Raw genomic sequence first — 23,791 nt, 5'->3', positions numbered from 1 at the left:
CTGTAGGTGCCCAGGCCCTAAATAAGCGGGACCAGATCATAGCATTCCCCCTGGGGGGAAGCAGGACTGCCAGTTGTTCATGGCATAGACTAGTACATGGATCCCCAATAGTGCGGTCCGGACTACTATCTGGGGACTCATGTGCATTACTCTTGTCCTAAAGACAATTCTCTTGTAGGTTCTCTGGACCATCCATCTTGTCCACATGACATCAGTACATCATCTCTCTGTCCAAGGGGCCAGCTGAACAAGTTATGAAGAGTGGAGCCTGGCTGAAGTGCCTTGTGGTCATCTGTTTCTATCAGGCATCTTTCCGTCAGTACTGGGGAGGAGAAATTGTGTTAAAACAATTACAGAGTTGCATCAGTGCCTGTTGGGTAACAGGCAGCGTGGCTCAGGTCTCCTTGACCCTGCAGCCTTTGGGAGTGTGGGTTCTGTGGAGAGCCTCCAGTCAATCTCAGAGGACTGTTCTACCCACGTGGTGGGCCCTGGTGTCAGCAGTGGCTGTTGCTCAGAGAGGGGATGCCTGCTCTTCTCCATGGAAGCCTTGTTGGTGAGTTTACAGGAAAACTGTGGCTCAGGAATGTGGGTCCCTTTGTGGCAGTCTTGCCTACTCTGGTTACCTCTTACCATGGGGAAAATGTCACTTCCAAAATTGCAAATTTCAAAGAAGAATTGAACAGGACAGGCTTGGAGTAGACAAAGACTTGGACTGAATTTATTTCTGGGACTTTTGTGAGGAGTATTTGTTGTATAAGTTGATCCAAAGGCTGGAGCCTCAGGACACAAGGCTGCAAGGTGGCAGCTAGGACAGTCTTAGGGACACAGTGAAAGGAGTTTTATTGCTTTCTTTCCCAGATGTTCCTTGGAAGAGAAGCTGCTGAATGGCAGGGCTGGGAGAAGCCGTAGCAGCCCTCACTTTGCAGCTAAAGAAAACTTCATGCCAAGCCTGCAGCCGTAGTTTTCCGGAGAGATGATTGATGCTAAAGCCACTACATCCTCTGCGTGGTGCTTTGATGTTGGTGTTGGATGTTTCACTTTGCACAGGGCCACCGGGAGTGCTGGTGGTAAACAGGTGTGAGTGCTCAGTTCAGGGCACACAAAGGCAGGAGACTCCTGTGCATCTTGTGCCAGCCTGCGCTTGAGGCTGCTATGTTTGGGGCCAAAGGCCATGATTCTTCCCAGAAAACCATCTTAGTGAGGCTGGGCCTGAGGGTAGGGGTGGATCAGGAATCTAGGGTGTCCTGCCTGCTTTCTTGGGGCAGACACACGATAGATAGACCTGCTGTCCACTTACTTAGAAACCTTGTGAGGCAGGTGTTTTCATCCCCCATTTCACAGATAGGAAAGCTGAGGCTTCAGACATAATGAGAGTCCTGGTAGTAGTAGTAGTGAGAATCTCTTGAGAGGCCTCTGATCTGTGCTCTCACCTCCCATTTCTTGGTATCTCCTGTATCATGGTGCATCTCCACAGGGCAGGCAGCCCCATGCCTTCTCTCCAGGGTCTCTGGTGTTCACATTGATGCCGCTGATGCCGCGACTTCAGTCGGTCCCTCTGAAGCAGTAGTACATAGTGGTTACAGCATGGTCTTTGAAGTCAGGCAAAAATGGAGTTCAAATCCTGGTTCTGCTTCTCACTAGCTGTGGGAACTTGTATAGTACTTTTCTCTCTCTAAGCTTCAGTTTCCACAACTATAACATTGAGATGCTTGTCTCAGATGGTTATTGCAAGAGTTGCTCATGCCTGTAATCCCAGCACTTTGGGAGACTGAGGCAGGAGGACCACATGAGGCTAGGAGTTCAAGACCAGCCAGGGCAATATAGCAAGACCCCATCTCTAAAAAAAAAAAAAATTAAAAATTGGCTGGGCATGGTGGTGTATACCTGTAGTCTTACCTACTTGGGAGGATGAGGCAGGAGGATCACTTGAGCTCAGGAGTTCAGGTTACAGTGACCTATAGTTGTGCCACTGCACTTCAGCCTAAGTGACAGCAAGACCCTGTCTCTTAAAAAAAAAAAAAAAGTGGTAGCTGCTGTTATTACTACGACGATTACTATTAATATTACTATTACTTTGATGTTTTGATTTGGGCTTTGATTTGATGCAAGTCCTAAATCTTGTATCAGATTTTGGCTCAGCTGTGGTGTTCCAAATCGTGAAGTCCTCTTGGTCCCTGAGGAGACTCAGGGCATTAGGGGATGTGGGGTGGGGCCATTGGGCAGAGGTCTACCTGTCCTCCTCCTATGGAACCTGGTTGATCCCTCTGAGACCTTCTATTGCCATCCCCATTGGTTTCCAGTTTGCTGTTACTGCCCCAGTTAGTCATTAAAAGGGAGTTATCTATTTTACCCTGCTCAGAAACCTCCAGGTCACAGTACCATCAGTTTTGAGACAAAGAGGAAGAAGTTGCAGAGCTGCAGTGCAAGATACTGGCATACAAAACCAGCAGAGTTTGGATTGTTGTCTTATTTGTTCAGTAGATGTTAGAGTACCTGGTGCCAAATGAATGCTGTGCTGAGGTTTGGCAGTGAGACCACCCAGCCCCTGGCCCTAGGGACTGCCATCTGTGTGGCTGAGTTGCAGAGGAGTAGCCAGCTTCTATAGTGTGAGCAGTTCAGTGCTCTGTTCCGGCAGCCCAGGGGCTGCAGATCACACAGCAGCGGTGCCTCAAGTGCAGAGGGATTGGAGACAAGGAAGGCTTCCCATGAGAAGAAGTGTCTAAACTGGAATTCGATAGGGGAGTTAATGTTAGCAAAAGAAGGGTGAGGAGGAGTGTTTCAGGCACAGAAGGAATAGCACGGACAGAGTTTCAGGGAACGAAGAGAGCATGGGCTGCTGAAGGATTAAAACGTAGTTCATTGGTGGCTCGAATGGAACACGTAAGCTAGAGTGTGGCCATAAGGGGACTACAAGGCTCAGCAGGTACTGGGGCACAGAGGTTCTGTGAGCTGGGCTGGTGGGCTTGGCCTTGACCTGGGAGCCCCTCCAGCATTTTAAGCAGGGGGATGATGTGACCAGAACATCCCTTTAGAAGGTCACTATTGAGGCAGTGTGAACAGCCAGGGCAGGGCTCAGGGGAGGCAGGGAGGCTGGTTAGGGCATGTGGCCATGTTGTGAGGAGAAACTGTAGAGGCCTGACCCGCGGCAGAGGAGAGGGGAGATGTGAGAGAGACCCAGGAGTGCAAGTGAAGAGGACTTCGTTGTTGCCTGAACAGCAGAAGGAAGAGGGAGGAGTCCAGCCGGCGGCCTGGGTTCTTGCCTTGGCAGCAGGTGGACAGAGGTGCTATCTACCGAGCTGGAGACTCTTAGAGCAGCAGACCCTGAGAGTGGTAGGTGGATACAACTCTGGAAAGCTCCAGAAGCTGGGGGAGAAGGCCCCTGATGTTCTGTACCTGGTTTGTTATCCATGGTGGGCCTGGCCTTCCCTCATCACCTCAGTCACTGTGATTTAGTGTGTGGCTTCCTATGGAGGCTGCACATTAGAATCACCTGGAGAGCTTTTAAAAAATCCCAGTGTGGAGGCTACACTCCAGCCACTGAATCAGCACCTCCTGCGCTGGGCCAGGCATCAGTGTTTGAAAAGCGCCACAGCATCCCCAGCCATCAGCCAAGGTGGAAACCACTGCTCCTGCCAATCCCTGTGTTTGTCACCTCCCAGAGAGGATAAGTGGGGAGGGATGGTGAGGTGGTAGTTAATAGCTGGTGTTTTATTCTCTAGAAGGTGGCATCTGGATGTTCATGGAGGCCTGCCAGCTATGGTGGGGGAAGGGTGCAGGCATTCTCAGAAAGATGGCTGGACCTAATTAATTTGGAATTTGTGATACTCGGACAAGGCTGGGCCTCAGGCCAGTATAATTTGTACTTTCTCGGAAATGAAGGTTTACATGCTATAAGCTATAAGATGGCAGTGGCTTTGTTTGGTGTGCCAAGGAGACATACCCTTTCAGGGTTCCTCCATCTGTTTTCTACATGTAAATTAATGATTACACAGAAATTTTGCCTGTTCAGAGCAGGTTCAGGTCCCTTATCAGGATATAGTTAATCATAATTGAAACTTTAATTAATTTGTGTACACTTACATGATAGGTAATACCTTTCAGTGGTTTAAAATACCACACTCAACGTACAAATAGGCCCAATGGTGTAAGTATTATCTTTTTTAATAGATGGAGTCTATTTAATAGATGGGGGTGACCGAATCTTAGATAGTAGGAGTCTGCTCTTTACACAAAATATGCCTGTAGCTCAAGTTTTCAAATTTCATTGATTTTTAAAAAATCTTTCTTCATACGTGAGACTAATAAAATTACATGCATTTAAATATTTCATAATTATTTTTTCCAGTTGCAATTGGTTTCCCTTCACTTGGGCCTAATTGGCAAGATTCAAATACGCAAGAATTGCATTATTAAAATTTAAAACATATCCATAAAGACTAATATTTCTCTCAATGTTTCTGGGATATCCCCCTACCATAAACTTCAGGAAATGGACATGAAAGTGTGTACCTTTTATTTATTCTATGTGCCAGATATAGAGCCCTTTGCATCATTATTGCAAGTCATTGTGACCATCCTTCAAGGTAGGTGCAAGTGGTCTTGTTTTATGGATAAGGAAATTGGCTCATAGAAGCTGAGTAGACTGTGCAAGGCCAAATAGCTGGTAAGTGCTAGAGCCAGAATTTGAACCCACATCTGCGTCAAAGCCTGCCCTGTTTACAGTATCTTTTCTGCCTTTAACTCCCTCATGCTGACCTATTCTTTCCTTCCTAGATACTGAGAAGGCTGCTTTTGGTTAATTTTGCTAATAAAGTCAAGGTTGTGGATGGTTTTGAGTCTGAGGAGACAACACATGTCTTGGCCAGAGTACAAATGGAGCATCATATACCCATTCATATCTCCAGAAGAAAAGCCCAAACACAGAGCATATTTTGGGGAAGAAACCTCAGACTCAGTTCTTTCCCTTGGGAAAAGAACAAGCCAGTGGGTTACTTCTCTCTACCCCAGCTTGGATGGACTGACCGAGACAGACAGAAAGTCCCCAAGAAGAGGGAGCTCTTTCTGTTGGTGATGATCCTTGAGTCAGCTAGAGGAGCAATGACAATACTATTCATTTTACATATTTCCTAGGAACATAAATCCATATCTTTCTCAGTTTTGAGGACCTCTCAAGCTATTTTGAAACTGCAAGGCAAAGGAATTTCTTTGCAGAAATGTAGAAGGTATACTGCTCTTGGTCTCGGATGTCATCTTGGGGTTTTTATTGAATTTTGCCCTTTGGACCAGTGTCACAGGCAATTACTCATTTGAAATTCTCGTGGATGGTAATCATGGCTGAGTGTTTGGATTTAATCATGATTTTGCTAGCTGTTCGGCAGCAATGACATAGATCACTACAGCACACTCAGATTTCTTCCCACTTCAGTTATTCTACCCCATAACCTCATGTCCTTTCCCATGAACTCAGTGAATTGTTGGGACCTTTTCAAAGGAATGATGGTAGGTGACTTAAGGGAGCATATCTGGATGACCTTTCTAATGGTATGATAATTTGAAAATTTGATGCAATTATCAAAAATGTATACATTTCTTCCTATTGTTTGATATGATTCTTTTATTTTTTTCTCATTTATAATGCTTTCGTACTCAGGAAGTTGAGGTAGGTTTTTGATTTTTCAACTGTGTGTAGACATAGCATCAAAGTAGTTGCCAAATAAAATGTAAATTTCATTCTAAATCTGAAATCTCAGTAGTAAATATTTGTTTTAGTTCAGTGAACCAGTACCACACACATTTATTTTTCATTGGTATATCCAAGGGATGCAATTTATCAAATGCATATAAACAGTCCATTTGCTGCTTTATCTTTTCTCATTAGTTACAGTACAAGTATGATTGTCAGTTATTATCTGTGTTTTACTGGTGGGTTATTTATTGAAAGAGCAGAGCAACTGACATTGTTATTTTCTGAATCATTTTGTCTAAGACCTGCAGGACTTTAAACCAAATGTCAGGCCAATTTATCAAAGAATTGCTCTATTCAGGGTGAAGGTGATTTAGAGTATGTGCATCAACATATACCCACCTGTATTTACACACACCAGTAATAGTTATGGGAATTTCACAGGGATACAGAGATGTTAATAAAAGTGGAACCACTTTCTTATATTTGATGTGATTTAGCAAGGATTTACTGTGTGCTGTTGAGTGATACCTTAGGGGATGGTGCAGGTGAGTAAGACCCATCCCTGCTCAGAAGCAGCCTAGGCCCATGTGTGTGTGTGTGTGTGTGTGTGTGTGTGTGTGTGTGGTGGTGGGCGGGGGGAGGGATGGTGGGGGTGACTTGTGTACACGGAAATGTATTAATGCAGACAAGTCGCAGGCCCTGTTGTACAGAGTTCTCACGAATGATAACTTTGGATGGAAGGCTGAGAAGCCTGAAGTCACTGCCCAAGCTGGGTGAGTTCATTCAGAAGGATTCTCACTGAGGCTCCTCACCAGAGATGGGGAGCAGACAAACAGCAAATTATTTGCCCAGAGATGTGAATGAAAACAGCTCAGAGGTAGGGTAGTTATATGTGAAGCTAGCTCCTTTCTTTTTTTTCTTTTCTTTTCTTTTTTTTTTTTGAGACGGAGTCTGTCTCTGTCGCCCAGGCTGGAGTGCAGTGGCGCGATCTCGGCTTACTGCAAGCTCCGCCTCCCGGGTTCACGCCATTCTCCTGGCTCAGCCTCCCAAGTAGCTGGGATTACAGGCGCCCGCCATCATGCCCGGCTGATTTTTTGTATTTTTGGTAGAGACGGGGTTTCACTGTGTGAGCCTGGATGGTCTCGATCTTCTGACCTCGTGATCCACCCACCTGGGCCTCCCAAAGTGCTGGGATTACAGACGTGAGCCACTGTGCCTGGCCGCTAGCTCGTTTCTTAATAAATGGAGTGTTTTGTACCTTATAATAGTGGGATTAGCAGAGATTTCCATTGCACACAAAATTACAGGCAAATGTCACATTATATAACGGATGCGTTTACATAATGGTCTGGAAATCTCACTTTTCTGGTAACTTCTATTAACATTTTTGGGGACGTTTCTCCCACCCACCAACCAGACCTTCTTCCTATTCCCCCTAGTCAAGTAGTGTGAAGATAAATGGAACCAGTTTGCACTGAATCCTCTTGAGAGCAACTGGCTACAGTCCCTTCGTTGATCTCTTTCTAAAGGTTGCAGTTTTGGTAAAGCGGGGTCTGCCTCCATCTGGGATCTACAAACTCAGTTCTGATCCACTTGGCCTTGCAGGGAAGTGCTTCTCCATTTTGTGTGTATCTGCAGTTGGCCCACAGACAACTCCAAAGTGACTGCCTGCCCTCCTTTTAATTTGCTTCCTTCAGTTTATGTCTCTATTGCTCCCTCCTGGTCAAGACAAATGAGGCTCCCATTTATTTTCTAGGCTGGTAATTTGTATTAATATTATCTCAGGTAATCATCAGATGAAACGGCAGGGTTCAAACAGCTTAGCTAAAATATGTATGAAGGAGAAATGATCTGTTTCAGGAGAACTAAATGTGTTTGATCTGTAGCATCTGAAGCTGTAGTATGTAATAAATTACATTATCATCTTCATAATTGGGTGCCAAGGCAATTGGGTTTCCATTTGGTTCTGCCACCCCGTCTTTTCCTCAGAGTTTCAGCTTTGACATTCCTTGGAGATTAAACAGGCACCTCTTGAAAGGCAAATCCCTGGGGAATATTTGAGCTAAATTGCATCAGTCATTTTGGGGCTATGGTATAGTAAAAGAAAATTCAGGTTCTTATTCAAAATGGGCTGGAACCATAGGCTGTCATCATCCATGATGAAGAGACTTAATCACCCAAATTATAGCAAGAATATTTTGTCATTTCATATTAAGCAAACTTAATTATTTCTTTGGAAGATGCATTATAGAGTGGAATATATGCTCTTGGCATATTTATGTGTATGAAAAACATGTAATATATCATAACAAATATATCTTTAATAGTATATATTAAATATAAAATGTGTAGATATGTATATGTAAAACATATTTTCTTTTTCATTGATGCTTATCAGAACAGAATATCTCTAAAGCATTAATAGTTAAATTCCTTTTTAACTATTGAGTTAGAAATATTAGAATTTCTTGATGGCACTCAGCCATCGAGTGCCAATAATTTCACAGGTTTCAATACTATGTGAGTGGAGTATTTACTAATTAGATAAATGGAGAAATATAGTTTTATCTTTGTTGATCAGTTGTAGAAAATAAAACAATAACTGGAGCCTTATTTGCTACCAGTCTCTGTTTCCTCCTCTCCCACTAACACCAACCCTCCTCCTTTATCCGGGACATAGATTATTTGTCACTTTCTTACCATGATCTTTACGGTGACTTTTTAAAAATTAATTAATTAATTAATTTTGAGACAGAGTCTTGCTCTGTCTCACTCAGGCTGGAGTGCAATGGTACGATCTTGGCTCACTGCAGCCTCTGCTTCCCTGGTTCAAGCGGTTCTCCTGTCTCAGCCTCTCGGGTAGCTGGGACTACAGGCATATGCCACCACACCTAGCTAATTTTGTATTTTTAGTAGAGGTATGGTTTCACTATGTTGACCAGGCTGGTCACAAACTCCTGACATCAGGTAATCCACCCACCTCTGCCTCCCAAAGTGCTGGGATTACAGGTGTGAGCCACTGCACCTGGCCATGTCAACTTTTCATGAGAGTTCCTGCTGCCCTGGAATACTGTGTGATTCTAGACCTAAGTCAATATGCTTAAGTTTGGGCCTCTGTTTACATTTATAGGTTCTTTCAGGTTTTAACAATCCCTAAAAAAGGGTTGAATAATATTCATTTATAAAATGCTACAGTGAAATGGCATCAGTCTTTCCTCATATGGGTTAGTCAGAATTTACAGCAAGACTGTTCTCTGTCCTGTCCAGAAGATGCCTGATATAATTACATTCTTCAGTGTAGCCCATAAAATACACGTGTAGTAACACTGCCATCCTTCATTCCTCAACTTGTGAAATGCATTAATGGGAGCTATTGAACTTAATAAATGACTGTATTTAGATATGCATCTTTCTATTTGGGTTTATGTTTTAAAAATTAACTGTTGCTGGGCTCCTTGCAAGTCTTTATAAAAGCTTTATCATTAGATGACAAAATTGCCACTCAAGAGGCTAACTCAGATAGATATGCCTTACCTGACAAGTTTGATCTATCCAGTATGTCTTTCACCACAGTTTGAATTTTAACAAGCCGTAACTTTATGGGGCCAGAGGGAAGGTCAGAGGCAAGGGTTGTTAATGCACGTTATCAGCTTCAGGGCTTAAGTCTGGGGCCTACACAGCACTGGGGTAGTGCTGGGGCAGACACACTACTTGCCAGGGTAGAAGTGATAGAATTATCGACAGCATAGCAAGTCATGGGTCTCTTCATTTCAGGACAATGTAAAATAGATATGATATGTTTTTATTTAGATATAAAATAAGATTTTTTTTAAAAGCCTGGCTCTGCCACCTGGGTCTTAGGCCCTGGAGAAATGCCCAGCCTTGGTATTGGTGGGGTATTGGTTCAGGACCACTGACAGCTATCCTGATGTCCTTTGAGCACCCTAATCGTTAAGTGGATCTCAGGGATGAACAAATTTTCAGGAGGTGAAGCTCTAGAAGAGCCATTCTTTTCTTTTTTGTCTTTTATCTTTGACTTTCTCCACTTGAGTTTGGACTGTGCCTTACCAGAATTCTCTCAGATGCAGAGTGACTTAATCGATATAGCCCAGCTTGCTTGTACTCACCGTGTGTGGAAGCCCTTGAACCTAGCTAGGACAGTGTGCAAGAGTGATCACGGATGCTGCAGCACTTATTCCCTGACACAGACTGCAGCAGTGGCTGCTAAGAGACCCCTCCCCCATGCTCAGTGACCATCCCCGAAGTGGGCTCTGGTGCCTAGAGTCCTTCACATGTGTTCATGATCTTGGCCCCTGATTTGAGGTTTCCTCTCTCAGCTGCAGCCAAAGCAGTGACACCCAAGGTTTTATCAGCTCTGGCTCATTGGTTTTTGCTTTGGCAATCCACTTTCCTGAGGCAGGGCAAAAGTAATCAGATGCAGAGAATCATTTTTCTTCCCTGCTTGGCCTGGTTGGGCAAGGGGTTGTTTGAAGGACTCATTTTGCATAATGAGTTTTCACTCAAGGTGTACTTTCACATTTTGGCAGCAATTAGGCAGTATTGTTACATTTGCAATGGGTTTTAAATATTCTAATGCAGATAGCTACTTTTGGAGGCCTTATACTTAAAACTGTGATTTTCCCCAAGAAATACGTAAAAATGGTAATTATAGTTAACCTGAAAAAGTGGCAAGGTCCAGAAGAGTGCTTCAGATTCCATCCATGTTATAAAGTATGTTGAAATCATTAGGGAATATCCAGTTCTTGAGACTTGCTCAAACCTTTCTTTGACATCAAAGAGAATGTGGCTTGTGAAATTAAAGTTAAAGGAACTTGTCTTTCGTTTCAGCCCTTCCCTATTGGACACACAGCCTAAGCTTCCAAGGGCTTTATCTATTAGAACAGCATGTTCAAGTAGAAAACATTTCACAAGATTCCACATTGCCATTAGATATGATGCCATCCTCTGTATGTGGAGAGAGGATTGATAAACCACAGTTGGAAGGATGAACGGTTTGATCCTTTTTTTCTCCACTGGTGAGAATGAGTTCATCTTGGGTTATCTCTTCTCTTGCCCTTGAGAATAGCAGAAAATGTTGGTAACATGGTTGTCTAAGGCTAAGAACACTTTGGTCATCAAACCTAGAAATTGGGTGCTAAATTTCCTATCTACCATCCAACCTTTAACTTAAAATCATTTAACAGTGGCTGCCGAATTTCTGACAGCACAATTCCAGAAGTTTGGGATTGTATTTAAAATTATAAATGGGGAAAGATATTGCAGAGATTGTTTTAAATTTTCTCAGTGATATTTCATGGTAAAGAGCTCAAAGACTCCCTAACCAGATGGGTGAGAAGGCTAGTTATTCTATAAAATTAAAGCCAGAGCAAAGTGGGCAATTCTTTGAAACTAAAAATAATTTAGTGCTGAATCCTCTGGATCCAGAGGAAGCTGTTTATTTCTTAATGCTTTGGAAGATGGAATCACTGGCCAAGAAACAATATGTTCTGATTTTACTCTAAATCTAGTTTCCTAAAATCTATTTAAGGGCTTAGGTGAACTCAACAAGGATATTATAAAGCTATATAATTGAATGACACTGAGGCTGATAAAATTCACAGGAGATCGTGTCAGAGATAAACTGCATCAGAACACAGCATGGACAATAATTTAAACTAATTGTGCACTTTGATGTAAATTAGCTTTTCCAGAAGAGATACTGAGGCTTCATTTTGGACAGCTTTCTGAAACTGCAGCGTGCAGACTGCCTGCCAAAAACACATATAGCAATTGAGTATTAACTACAAAGGGACAAATCCTTAAAGATGATATGGGGATAATGCGCATGGGTGACACCTCTTCAACTTGCAAGCTGTTCAGTTTTGCTGATACAGTGGGTGTGCTGGGGAACAATGGGGTCAAAGGGTGCTGACAGGGAGAATAAAGGGAGTACACGGTGGCTGTTAGCAAGGAAAGGGTTATTAGGAGTGGGGAAGAAGTTAACATAGCTATGAAGAATTGAGGGATTGAGATCCTTGCAATTTTAAAGTAATGAATTGCCTAGCCTCAGAGCATAAATTGATGCAAACCAAATGCAAGAAAGACATGGTTATGAAGAGACCAGATTGGCCAGCCTTTGTTTTTTCATCTTTCTACACCCAGAACAAATGGTATTAAGCTAAATGTACGCCTTTGGTTAATTCTAACATTTGGAAGGCCGTCTCTTTTTAGGTTTTGTGAGTATTGAAAAACTGGAACTGTGCACCACAAGATGCATGTCTCTATGTAAAAGAAATGTTGACAGTTGAATTATCAGCTGTTACAAACACAGAGGCTTAATCATAACTGAGAGCAGCAAGGCATCACCTATAGTATAATTGATAGCAAATACACCTTGCACTTAGAAGGTGTCTGGGTTTATATGTCAAACTAAGAAGAGCAGCGCTGTTTCCATACTGGGCTGAAATGTTTTTACTGTTCCCAGTATTTAATACACACAGTTTGAAAGACAGGAATTTGAAAAGGAAATTGATATTTTTTATTACACATTAATGCATGTTTTGGGAAAAATTTCTAAGCTTTCAGTGTTTTCCTTTGTGTTTTGGGAGGTGAAAAGGAAGGCAGGTTTTTATGCAGTTATGTGAGAAGCTTTTTGAACTCTAACCTTTGTTTTCTATTTTTTCCTTATATAGGATGATTATTTCAGAAACTGGAATCCCAACAAGCCCTTTGACCAAGGTAATGGATGCAATACTTCTTGCTGTATAGTCTGTGGTAAATGTGGTTTCATTTTTCCTTCCTTGCATGCTGAGTTAATGTTCCCACAAAGGCCAGCTAGCTGTGTTATTTTAGTGACTTCAGGGACTGAATTGACTGGGGTGATAGAAATTATTTTATCAAATTGGTTATTTGTCTGAGGTTATGTCTAGGGCTGATTTAAACAATTTCTTTTAATTGGCTTGACCAGTATAATCATTGATTGGTTTTGTTTAAAAAAAAAAAAAAGTGAAATCTGATTATCATATTAACATGGTGAACTGTGGGGCCGAATGCAGTGCTTTCATTCATGAAACAGACTGTACCTGGAGATGCTTCCCTAATTCACACGAACCATAAAGATGAAACTTTCTTTCTAGAAAAAGGTTAATCCTGGGAGACTTTCAAGGGTACTGCGATTTTATTTGTTAAATAACTTCTTCATGGTTTCTAAATAGAAGCCTGTTTCAGTGTCAGCTTGGGCTTAAGCATGGCCCACAGAAGGCTTTCTGCACCCCCATCCCCCCAGCAAGCAGCAAACCAGTCTCTCATGATAGCTGTTGTGAATCACTAACAGTGTCCTCCTGTGAGTTATTTAAGACACCGTGAGGACCTGCCATGAATCACATCCCTTCCCCTGTTGTTCCATGTGTGGTGCTGTTGAAAATGATGGTAGATTGCACTTCATATGTTTATATGCAATTAATGCCAGAACACAATGAAATGGTATTACCTACCACATCTCAAAGTGTTCATGCTTCTGAGAATCAGCTTCAGTTCTGTAACATGAGTATTTGATGTGATCATGATGGTCAACTTGACATGAAGAAATCGAGGGAGGCATTGATATGTAATGTGGAGGAAGGTGCTCCTTTCTGCCCTCTGCTTTGTCAGTTTAATGGGTCACTACCTCTGGATTCTGGTTGTCTCATAAGCAAAATTAGTATTAAAATTTCCATATATACATTTATCATATGCCTTGAAGTAGTGTAACATTTTTTTCATTCATGCATGCTTGCATTCTCAAACATTTATTGAGCTTTCGCTGTATGCACAAGCACCAAGCCAGGTACTAGGGATAGAGCAAAAATGGTGTGTTGCCTACCCTACAGGAGCTCAGAGTGGGGAGTAGGGAAATAAATCAGTCAACAATTGTGGTGGGATCTGTTAATGGCTGTGATGCAGGTGTGTTCAGGGAAGCATGTGAATCTACAAATGGAGAACTGTATGTGTTTATGTAAAGGGCAAGGTGTCCAGCAAAACCTTCCTTTGGAGGCTTTGTCTGGACTATACACGTCTTAGCAGCCTTAGAGTGGTAACAGAATTACTCCTTTACAATTCTAACAATGACTGAATCATCACAATGATTCACCCAAAAGCATATGAAGGCATTTGTAATTTAGCTTAGAAATGTTTTATTAAAAGTGATCAAAAATTTTAAAACTTTTTAATAGGATAAAACTTTATGAAGAATATTTGTAGTTAAAGAGCAAGAAATTGCCTGTCTGTGCCTGATAAACAAGCCCTTCTGCAAACAACCCTACCAGGCTTTTGCTTGCAAAGGTAACTCAACTGACAGTCGCTGTGAACTGATTCTTTTTAGCTAAGAACTAGAAATAGGTTCTTGTGCTATAAGGATCAAATGTTGCCTAAATAACTGCAAAAATTACTCTTTGCTGAAGCTTGCACATGAATGCAAACACTCCCGAGGGAAGACATTTTTGCTTTTACTAATGCACTTTGGAGAAGGAATACATCAAGGTAGGTGTCATTTGCCACTTGGGATATAAATGATAGCTTCTCTTGGTTTGGGAGTTAACACAGAAATTTTGAGAACCACAAAATCACCGTCTTTAACCCTGAGTATATAAACAGTCCAAACAAGGATTTTTGTCTCCTAGAAGTGATGGCAGCTATATTCAGCAGAGCCCCATCCTGTTCTCTTTTTCTAGTTCTGCAGGTTTGAAAACTGGGTCTGCTCAGATTAACCCTCCCAGAAAACCTTATGACTTTATGGGATATAATCAAGGACCTTAACTGAGTAGCCCCACTTTGTACCTCAGGGGTAGCTGCTGTTGGCTATTTATATACAGAACCATGAGGAGCACAGGCAGAGCCGAGAATAGCCTTCACTTAAAATATCAGCCCCAGCAGATGTCATCAATTACATTGTGTGCGGCTCAATAAAAATGGGAGGTTACTCTAACAGTGCTGACACCACTCGGTGAAATATAAACCACAGGCATGGAAGATGTAGAGCATTTCATCTTCTCAGAAAATAGGAGAATTACTGAACTCCAGTGGAAGATGACAGCGAAAGAGGAGTCATTTCCTCTCCTGAGCTGAAAAAAAGAATCAGACATAGTTAAAATGGATTTGTGGTTGGGGGAAAGTTTTAGTTTGTAGAAATAGACTTGTTGAAGTGTGTCTTCAGAATTTCAGATGACAAATATGGTTTAGGATGAGGATGGAAGGGGCTTCATGACGGAGGTGGGTGTGGAGTAGGCTTAGAATGTAGAGGGACAGGAGGGGAAGGAAGGCCCAGCACAGGGAATTCTGGTAATAGTGTAGTCAGAAAGGTGGATTTGAAATGGGTTGAGGGGACGTTCCATACCAATCTGCCAAGTTTGAACTTTGTTTTCTTGGCAGTGGGGTGCCATAGAAAGTCTTTGGGCAGGCGAGTGACATGATGAGGGCAGTATTTTAGAGGATTTGGTTTGGTGACTCAACAGCTATAATTAGGAACCCAAAACATACTTGCTAAATGATGTCACTCCTCTAAGACTCGGGTAACTTCTTCATGGCATCATTCATTGCCTTGGAGCCCTGGGCTCTGGCTGTCACCAGTGGTCAGCCTTATTAATTCAGCTCTCCAGCTTGACCTCTGAAATGCCCATGCAGCTTCTGATTGTCGTGTTGTTGTGGTGAATAGTTAGAAGACTCAAAGTATTCAAGAAATAGTTACTTAGCCGTAATTGCTCTCTCTGCTTAAAGATATTTACTAAACTTTGAACAACAGGGCTTCATGGAGCAAGTGCTATCATCATGTAATTGACTCTAAGGTAGTTAGAAGAAAAGTATCTCACCTGGTGCTCTCCAATGATGAGACTCAGGATGTCTTTAACTTATCTTTAAGTGAATCATTAATGCTCTGTCAGTGGAGTATAATGGCCATCAACTTCAGACTTTTCTAAGAATTCTTCCTGAGATTAGGGTAAAGTGGCATAAGTAGCATATCCTTTTGTCTTGTAATGATTTAATGCCAAATCTCCTCACAGAAAGGATGGACAGGAGTTCAGAATTGATGGCAATGATTAACTCAGGTGAGAAATTTCCCTTGTGAAGTCCGCAAAGACAGACGCCCTGCAGACAGAGTTGGGCAGGCTGCATAGTTTGAGAGAGCCATGGGCCAGTGCAAATGGATTTCTTATCTTGCGTAGTCAGGAGAAATGAAGGCCCCTGGATGGACCTTCAGAGAGCTGACTGAGGCTGCAGAGATCTAGGGTGATTCCAGAGCTTTTGGCTGCCTCTGCCACTTTGCCCTGCCAGCACCTTCCCTTAACTGGCTCCTGACAAACTCGGGACTGCATATGAGGTTAGTGCTTCTCAGTGGGGATCTGGGTCAGCAAGATGCTACCCCAGGAAAACCACTGATGGTCAAATAAGGGACACACATATACCCTCATCTCTTGGAGATTCACAGTGCTCATTATCAACTTAAAAACTTTGAGGCATCTTTCAGTAAAGAAGACCATTTAACCTATCATTTTCCAAATTTGCCTGTGACCATATTTTCAATTTTTTCCACTACACACCTATCGGATTCTCAGAGGAGGTAATGTATTTGGCATGATACACTTTGGTAAGTGCAGTCTAGGGTCCTAGGGTTAGGAGTCAGATTCTCCAAGTTTAGAATTTGACTCTGTCAGTTACTAGCTGTGTGATCCTGGGCAAGTAGCTTAACTTTTCTGATTCTAAACCTTCCTACCTGGAAATGGCAATAATGATAAGTACTTTCAATGATAGCACTGAGAAGATGAAGCAAATTAATATGCCTGGCATATAGGGAGTGCTTGACAAGTGATCAGCAAGTCATTGATTGTTTTCATTCTCTTCCTATTTAGCAGCCTCTCCTAGTGGCTTTCTTCCCACTCCATTCTGGTTTTATTCCCTTCTCCTTTTGTTCCTCTCTGGTAGCCTTCCAAGTTGTGATGCTCTGAAGCTCTCGGAGCTACACAGTGACTCGTCTTAACTAGTGGTGGGTCATCCTACTGGTACACTTCAGATCCCCATTATTGGAGCTGAAGAGGTTCAGGCTCTTAATGTGTTCATTCCTTCCTTCATTCTATAAGCAGTTACCAAATGCCTGATGTTTAAACACACTGAACTGGATAATAGGGATGACACTAAGGAAGACCTCTCTTGGGGGACACTCCCAGTTATCAATCCTAAGAGACACCCATCCAAGGTTCTACTGGGGGTAGGGAAGTGAGGAGGGTCGATCTGGGTAACAGGGAAATGCTTAATATGTCAAGTGTTTATACAGGTGACACAGGTCAGTTTTAGTTGAGGTGATGCTTTTTGCTACGCCCTGGCCTTATGCAGTCTGTGCCTTTGGTATGTGGACCAGGCTCCCTGATGCTGTACAACCAACACTTGCTGGTAACAGTTACCTTCAATGCAAATAATAAAGGTATTGTCACAAAGATTGTCTCTTTTGCCTTTAAGTGAGATGACTTGATGAGGGTCTGGAGGGGAATGAAAGATAGAATTTATTGAACCACAAAGCTGTTGTAAAAATAAAATAAAGGTAATGCTTTGGGGATTCATTGAATAGGGGGTGAACATACAGCGAAGTGAATTCTAACAAGATGTTTCAAAGCTTCCTGACTAGTTCTTTTAGAAGAAGAAAATGGAAACTTCTTTATAGTACTTCTGTTGAACAAAAGGATTTTTTGTGCACTGGAGGGTTGGGAAGGTAATTTATGTATATAACCACTGTACTACTATAGAATAAAATTCTGATTGCATGAAGATGTCTCAAAGTGATGAAACACTAACAGGTTCTCTGCTGGAGCCACGGTGCACTCAGGAAAGAATCCCCCAATTTATTTGGCTATGAAGTTCCACTTGAGGAGACAAGCCTCTGTAGGACAAATGGCTGAAGAGATTTAGCATGGAACTTTCCTGAGACAAGTGGGTTCCTTTAAAGTGGAATAAATGAAGGTTTTAGATAAAGTGTATAGACATTGGTTTTAAAGATGATGCTTTTTATTCTGGAGTGAATACTAATCATTCTTCCAGAGCAGACTGGCTGTAGATAAACCTCAGGTGTTGCTGGTGATCTTCAAAGCAGCATGTGAACTTGTAGAAATTGATCTCCAGATAAAAATAAAACTCAGAGAGTCAGGGGCCCCTTTCACTCATGCTGTTCTCGGAATAGAAGAAAAGAAAGACCTCGCCCTTTGACTTCCAGTCTATTATACCAAGATCCGGACAAACTCAAATCCTGACCAAAGCCCTGAACTATTTTGAGGCAAAAATTCTAAAACTCAAAGGGAGGGAGTTCTTCTCGTGTTCCAGCTGTTTCTGGAACCGCAGCCCAGTGGATTATCACAGCATTTGTGTTTCGCCAAGGTCTTAAAGGGTGCCTGGGGAGTCAAGGTTGCTTATTTCTAAAAATCTTCTATAGAAGGGGAGTTTTCCTTCTCTAGATTAATCTGAAAATTTACATAATAGGCTTAATAGAAATCTTAAGTCCCCATAGCTTTCTTCTTAATGTGGAATTTAGCCTCACCCCAAAAGAACTTCTGATTAGCATTTATAGGGCCTTGAAAGTTTTTCAGTTTTTTAAAGAATTTGTTCACCTTATCTGATCCCTGGAGCTGTGAATTTTCAGAGGCAGCTGGCCTCGTTTGTGGGAAGCATCTTAATACTTTTCTCCTGGCTCCCTCATGTTTGGTCTGCTTGGTTTCTCCCTCTCACCACTGCCTTTTCCACATAATTAGGAATATGCTTTCCCCAACGGCAACTACTCATCTTATTCACATTAACCTACTCTCTGCCCCAGACGTGCACACTCAGCTCCAGCCTAATTAGCCTCTTCCCACTGCCATCTTTTCTTCTGTTTCTTGATTGTGACAATAAGATAGTTCTATTTTAAAACATGTTTTTGGAGTATTGATTTTTAAACATTCTAATTCAGTACTCTAGGGAAGAAACAGAAAGCTATTAATTCAAATATTAGTGTGCTCCTACTTTAACCCAGTCTTTCTGCCTTGATGTTTGATGAAATTGAATGTTTTCTCTTTTGTCTTTGTCTGCTTTTGCCTGTTTGCTTATTTTAGAGAATAAAACATCAGCTACAAAATTTGAATCTCATGGGTGCCCTTCTTTCCCATTTTCTTTTCTCTAAAGGTGACCATATCATTAATTTGCTTTTCTGTTCATGTCCTCATGTTTTTATGTCATGTAAATATATACAGGCAATGTTACATTATATGTTTTGCAGTAGAAATTAATGTTTCCCTCTCTAATCTGTTTATTCCACTTAACATTGCTTTTGAGATACCTTTTTTGATAGTTGTCGATATAATGAATTCTTTTATGTTGTATTATTCTATTGTATTAATATATCACAATTAATTAAATTATTCACCCACTGATGGATGTTTCTCTTGACTCCATCTGTTTTGCTATTGAGGCTGCTTTTTCTTAGTATTTTTAAATGCAAATTTCTTGGCCTGAAGAATGTGGGATGCCAGGAGGAGGGCTGAGGTGGGACATGGCTCTGCCACTGTTAAAATATGCAACTTTGGGCAAATCACATGTCCTTTCTGGACTTTAGTTCACCCATCTCTGAAATAAAGAGGGTAGATGAGATAGTTGCTGAAGTCCATGGGAGCTATGGTAGTTAAGTTCAGGCAGAATAGTTTTCTATATATGTTTTCTCATAAAGGAAAAATGAAAAATTTGAAGCATGATGCTCTTATTTCAAAGGTTACAGTTTAGCTAATGAGTTATGAATATACTGTAACCAAAATAAAACCAATGGAATTAAATGGACCTTTTAACCATCAGGGGTGGAGAGGGCTCAGAATAAAAAGCAAAAAAGGCCAAAGAAGTCTCTTCCTACAGAATCCTATGGGACACTGAGTTGTGGAGGAAAGAGCAAGAGTTGAAAGCGCTGAAATCAAATTTTGCCTCTCCCATAAGCTTACTGTATACATTTGAGTAATTTGACTTATCTAGCCTTTCTTTTCTTTTCTTTTCTTTTCTTTCTTTTTTTTTACTTTCATGTGTCTTTATTTTTCATCTCTTTTCAGTGTTTTATTATTATTATAATTTAAGTTCTGGGGTACATGTGCAGAACATGCAGGTTTGTTACATAGGTAAACGTGTGCCATGGTGGTTTGCTGCAACCATCAGCTTGTCATCTACATTAGGTATTTCTCCTAATGCTATCCCTCCCCTAGCTCCCCATCCCCCAACAGTCTCCAGTGTGTGATGTTCCCCTCCCTGTGTTCATATGTTCTCATTGTTCAACTCCCACTTATGAGTGAGAACATGAAGTGTTTGGTTTTCTGTTCCTGTGTTAGTTTGCTGAGAATGATGGTTTCCAGCTTCATCCATGTCCCTGCAAAGGACATGAGCTCATCCTTTTTATGGCTGTATGGTATTCCGTGGTGTACATGTGCCACATTTTCTTTATCCAATCTATCATTGACGGGCATTTGGGTTGGTTCCACGTCTTTGCTACTGTGAACAGTGTCACAATAAACATATGTGTGCATGTGTCTTTATAGTAGAATGATTTATAAGCCTTTATTTTCTTATCTGTAGAGTGCCTCTAATCATAGCTGTCTGGTAGGCCATTTGTGGAGAGATCATATTTTCAAAGGGCCAAGGAGTGGGTATGTGGTATATTCTCTACAAAGCGTTTCTTCCTGCTCAGTCAGTTCTGCCAGGAACTGTGTAGGTTCCATTTCCTCACCGGGTGCTGGGGTCAGCTGTGAGTTTGTGTTCTGGCTTCACTTTGACTTCATAAAGAGCTCTCAGGACTCTGTGCCCCTAAAACCAAGGAGCAAAAGCCATTCTGGGTTGTGTTCCACCCTTTGGAAGGAATCGTAGTGAATGGTGAAGGGTGGTAAAATTCTCCCTGCAATTATGGGGCACTACAGCTTTCTAATACTGTGTTGAAGAGGTTCTTTCAGCATGAACGAATCCATTTTAAAGACATGTTTATTACCTTTCCCCAAACTCATAAAATGTGGTGTTAGTTTTATAAAAGGGGAAAAAAACCTTCCTGTTAATCCACCTGCTAGAACAACAGTCCCTGAATTAATTATATTGTATTTGTTGAGTCCTAATGAACCAGCCTTGGTTTGGGAAAATTCTCAATAGGGAAAAAAATGTCAGCTGAATTTTAAAATCAATCAATAATGCTGTTAAATTTTTCTCATTTGAGAACGTAGAACGGATTATTGCATTTTCCCAATCAGGTGATGGCTGCTTGGAGAAAAACGTGCAGGCATCACCTGCGTTCTCTATACCTTTCAGGCCCGAGATGGGGGTTTTGTTTTGTTAAACTCCTCAATTGTACTATGTAGCAATTAACTGCTGGAAACCTGTTAAATGTTCATTCTGCCCCAGAAACCATGCCTGATGAAAGGCAATGTGGTATAGTGGAAAGGCCCTGGGGCTTTGCAGTCTCAGAGAATGAGTTCATTTCCTAGCTTTTCCCTCTAATAGCTGTATGTAGCTAAGTGGGTGCCTCAGTTTTCTTATCTGTAACATAGAAATTATGATATTTATTACACATGTGGCATGAGGGGTAAAACTCCTGATTCAATCTCATAATGAACATGAGAAAGGCAAGGAAGCTTTGGCAGGAGATAGAGTACTGCTATCTTCTTCTGGTGTTTCATATTGGGAAGGATCTTAGCGGTTTTTGATGTCTCTGCCTATTCCACCAGGATGTGACCTCACTGATCAGTTAATCACTGAATCAAGAACTCACAGATCCCCTAGGAGGTATGTGTTGGTCACAGGCAGGACTGTGGAGGGGAGTGTGACAGTGCTCTCCTCAGGGGGCTTGTGGTCTACAGAGCCAAGAGACACACATGAAATAAAGTCACTCAGAAGATGTGTTTGAGGTGCCCTGACGGAAGCTGGGAGAGTTGGGGCTCAGGCCAGGGATTAATCCTTCGTGTTTGAAGGTTAGGAAAAGGATCCTAGAAGAGGTGACCTGGGGTCCTTTCTGAAGATGGGCAGGCGTTTAGAGGTAGAGAGGAGGGGTAGCATCTGGTGGGGAGAAATATTTTCTGATAGCTGATTGCTCAGTGCTGCAGAAGTGAAATCTGATCATGCTTTGGTCCTTTGGGGCTTCCGTTCTAATACCATAGGCCAGGTGGCCTACAAACAGTAGAAATTTATTTCTTACAGTTCTGGAGGCGAGAAGTTGGAGAGGAGGGTGCCAGCATGGTTGGGTGCTGGTGAGGGCCCTCTTCCAGGTTGTGGATGGCCATCTTCTTGTGTCCTCATGTTGGGGGGAAGAGAGCTCAAGAACTCTCTGGGGTTCCTTTGATAACGGCACTAATCACATTCAAGAGGGTTCACCCTCATGACCTAATCACCACCCACAGGCCCTACCTCTAATGCCACCACATTGGAGAAAGGATTTCAACACATAAATTTTGGGGGGACACAAATATTCAGTTCATTGCAGATAGGATGCTGCTTTTAAAAATACTTTTGTTAAGAGATATGAAGGAAATGTCAACCATTACTTTAGTAGGCTGTTTCACTTTTTCCCTTTGTCTCAAGTCTCATTCTGCTGGGCACCTTGAAACACCCAGAGCAGGACTGTAGATAGCAAGGTGGGCCTGATGCAGTAACCCTGGGAGTGGTGGGACTGGGACAAACTAGCACCCATGCCACCGGCAGAGAGCAGCCTGACCCAGCTCTAGCTGATGATGGTTATGAGGGCTTGGGTCAGCATTGTAAGGACTACAGATTGCTCAAAAAGAGCTGGAAATGAAGATTTGTTTTTGTGTGTGAAACCAAATTCTTCAGTCCTGGAAAATCAATTATTAAAAAAATACAGCAAGAGGGTAGATGTGCCTTTGGGCTGTTTGTGGCTTCTCTTCTTGTCTTTTGCTTGTGGCATGCGTGCGATGGAGGTTGATCCGTCCTTGGGGTCCCTCTGACTTGGTGCAGCTGCATGGCCCTTGGGGTGGAGGCAGTGCCTCGCAGAGCTGGGGACAGTCTGCCTGAGCGGAAGTTGTCTTTGTTGGGACTGTGCTCAGAGACCACAGGAGGCCTGCAGTGGTTTGAATGTGTCCCCCCACAAGCCTGTGTGGGAAATCTAATCCCCAATGCAACAGTGTTGAGAGGTGGGGCGTAGGGGAGCTGTTTAGGTCATGAGGGCTCCACCCTCACGAATGGAGCGGTGCCTATCTATTATAAAAGGACTTGAGGCTGTGAGTCTGACCTCTTGCCCTCTGTCACCATGTGACACCTGCCAACATGTCCTGAGGCAACAAGACGGCCTTCACCAGATGCAGACCCTTGATCTTGGACTTCTCAGACTCCAGAACCATAAGCCAAATACATTTCTGTTTGTTGTAAATTACCCAGTCTGTGATACTCTATTATAGCAGCACACAATGGACCAGTACAAGGCCTAAAGCCACTTGTAATAAGCATGAGAGCCTGAATTGCTACTTCTGTGTGGCCTCTATCACCTGGAGAGGGACTGGTTTAGCCTTTAAAAGAGGGAAACAGAGCCCATGCCCTCATACATGCACACATGCACAAGTCTCATACTCAAAAATCCATACAGAATATGGTGCCATCATGATTTAGAAACATGCCAGTTCCCAAAGAACAAAAGTGGAACTCATGTGATCTCAAGAGTGATGATGTGAGGTGCTGAGTTTCCTTGCTGTCAGGAGGGTGTGGGTAGTTCCATGGGCACCGGCAGCCTGGCCAGGAGGAACTGCTTAGCAGAGGATGGGTGCTGTGTACAGTAGATGGTCCTGCACTGCTCGTCTTTTTCTTTGGCTCCAAAATTCATGGTAGAAAGGGCTATAGAAGGTGGAAAATGTCAGTTGTAGTCATTGCCAAGTCAAGACAATCCCTAATTAGGTGAAAAATTGTCCTCCGAGCCCACTGGAGCCACTGTGACATTTAGGTCCTAAATTTGCCCAGGGTTGTACCACTCTCAGGCCCTTGCCCCGAACTCTGCTCTAGCTCCCCTCTCCCTTCCTAACTTCAATACATGGTGATCAGTGCACTCGAGTTCTCCTGCTGCCTTCACTTCACGTCCATGAATGCTCACTTTCCCTG

At 42.4% G+C, this 23,791-nt stretch overlaps 1 protein-coding gene across 2 annotated transcripts in view; it reads left to right on the top strand.

The window, feature by feature from the left end:
- SPOCK1 (SPARC (osteonectin), cwcv and kazal like domains proteoglycan 1) overlaps positions 1-23,791 on the top strand; it is a 510,364-nt gene that overhangs the window by 211,640 nt on the left and 274,933 nt on the right. The window contains exons 3-4 of one of the 2 annotated variants that reach the window (XM_025388601.1): positions 5,651-5,659; positions 12,379-12,424. In XM_025388601.1, coding sequence (XP_025244386.1) covers positions 5,651-5,659; positions 12,379-12,424 — 55 coding nt within the window. The remainder of the gene's footprint in view (positions 1-5,650; positions 5,660-12,378; positions 12,425-23,791) is intronic. The other variant, XM_025388602.1, reaches the window with a different exon arrangement.

This window comes from Theropithecus gelada, chromosome 6 (genome assembly GCF_003255815.1).
Source record: "Theropithecus gelada isolate Dixy chromosome 6, Tgel_1.0, whole genome shotgun sequence".
NCBI classification, from domain to species: Eukaryota; Metazoa; Chordata; class Mammalia; order Primates; family Cercopithecidae; genus Theropithecus; species Theropithecus gelada.
This window is presented reverse-complemented; position numbering and strand designations above follow the sequence as displayed.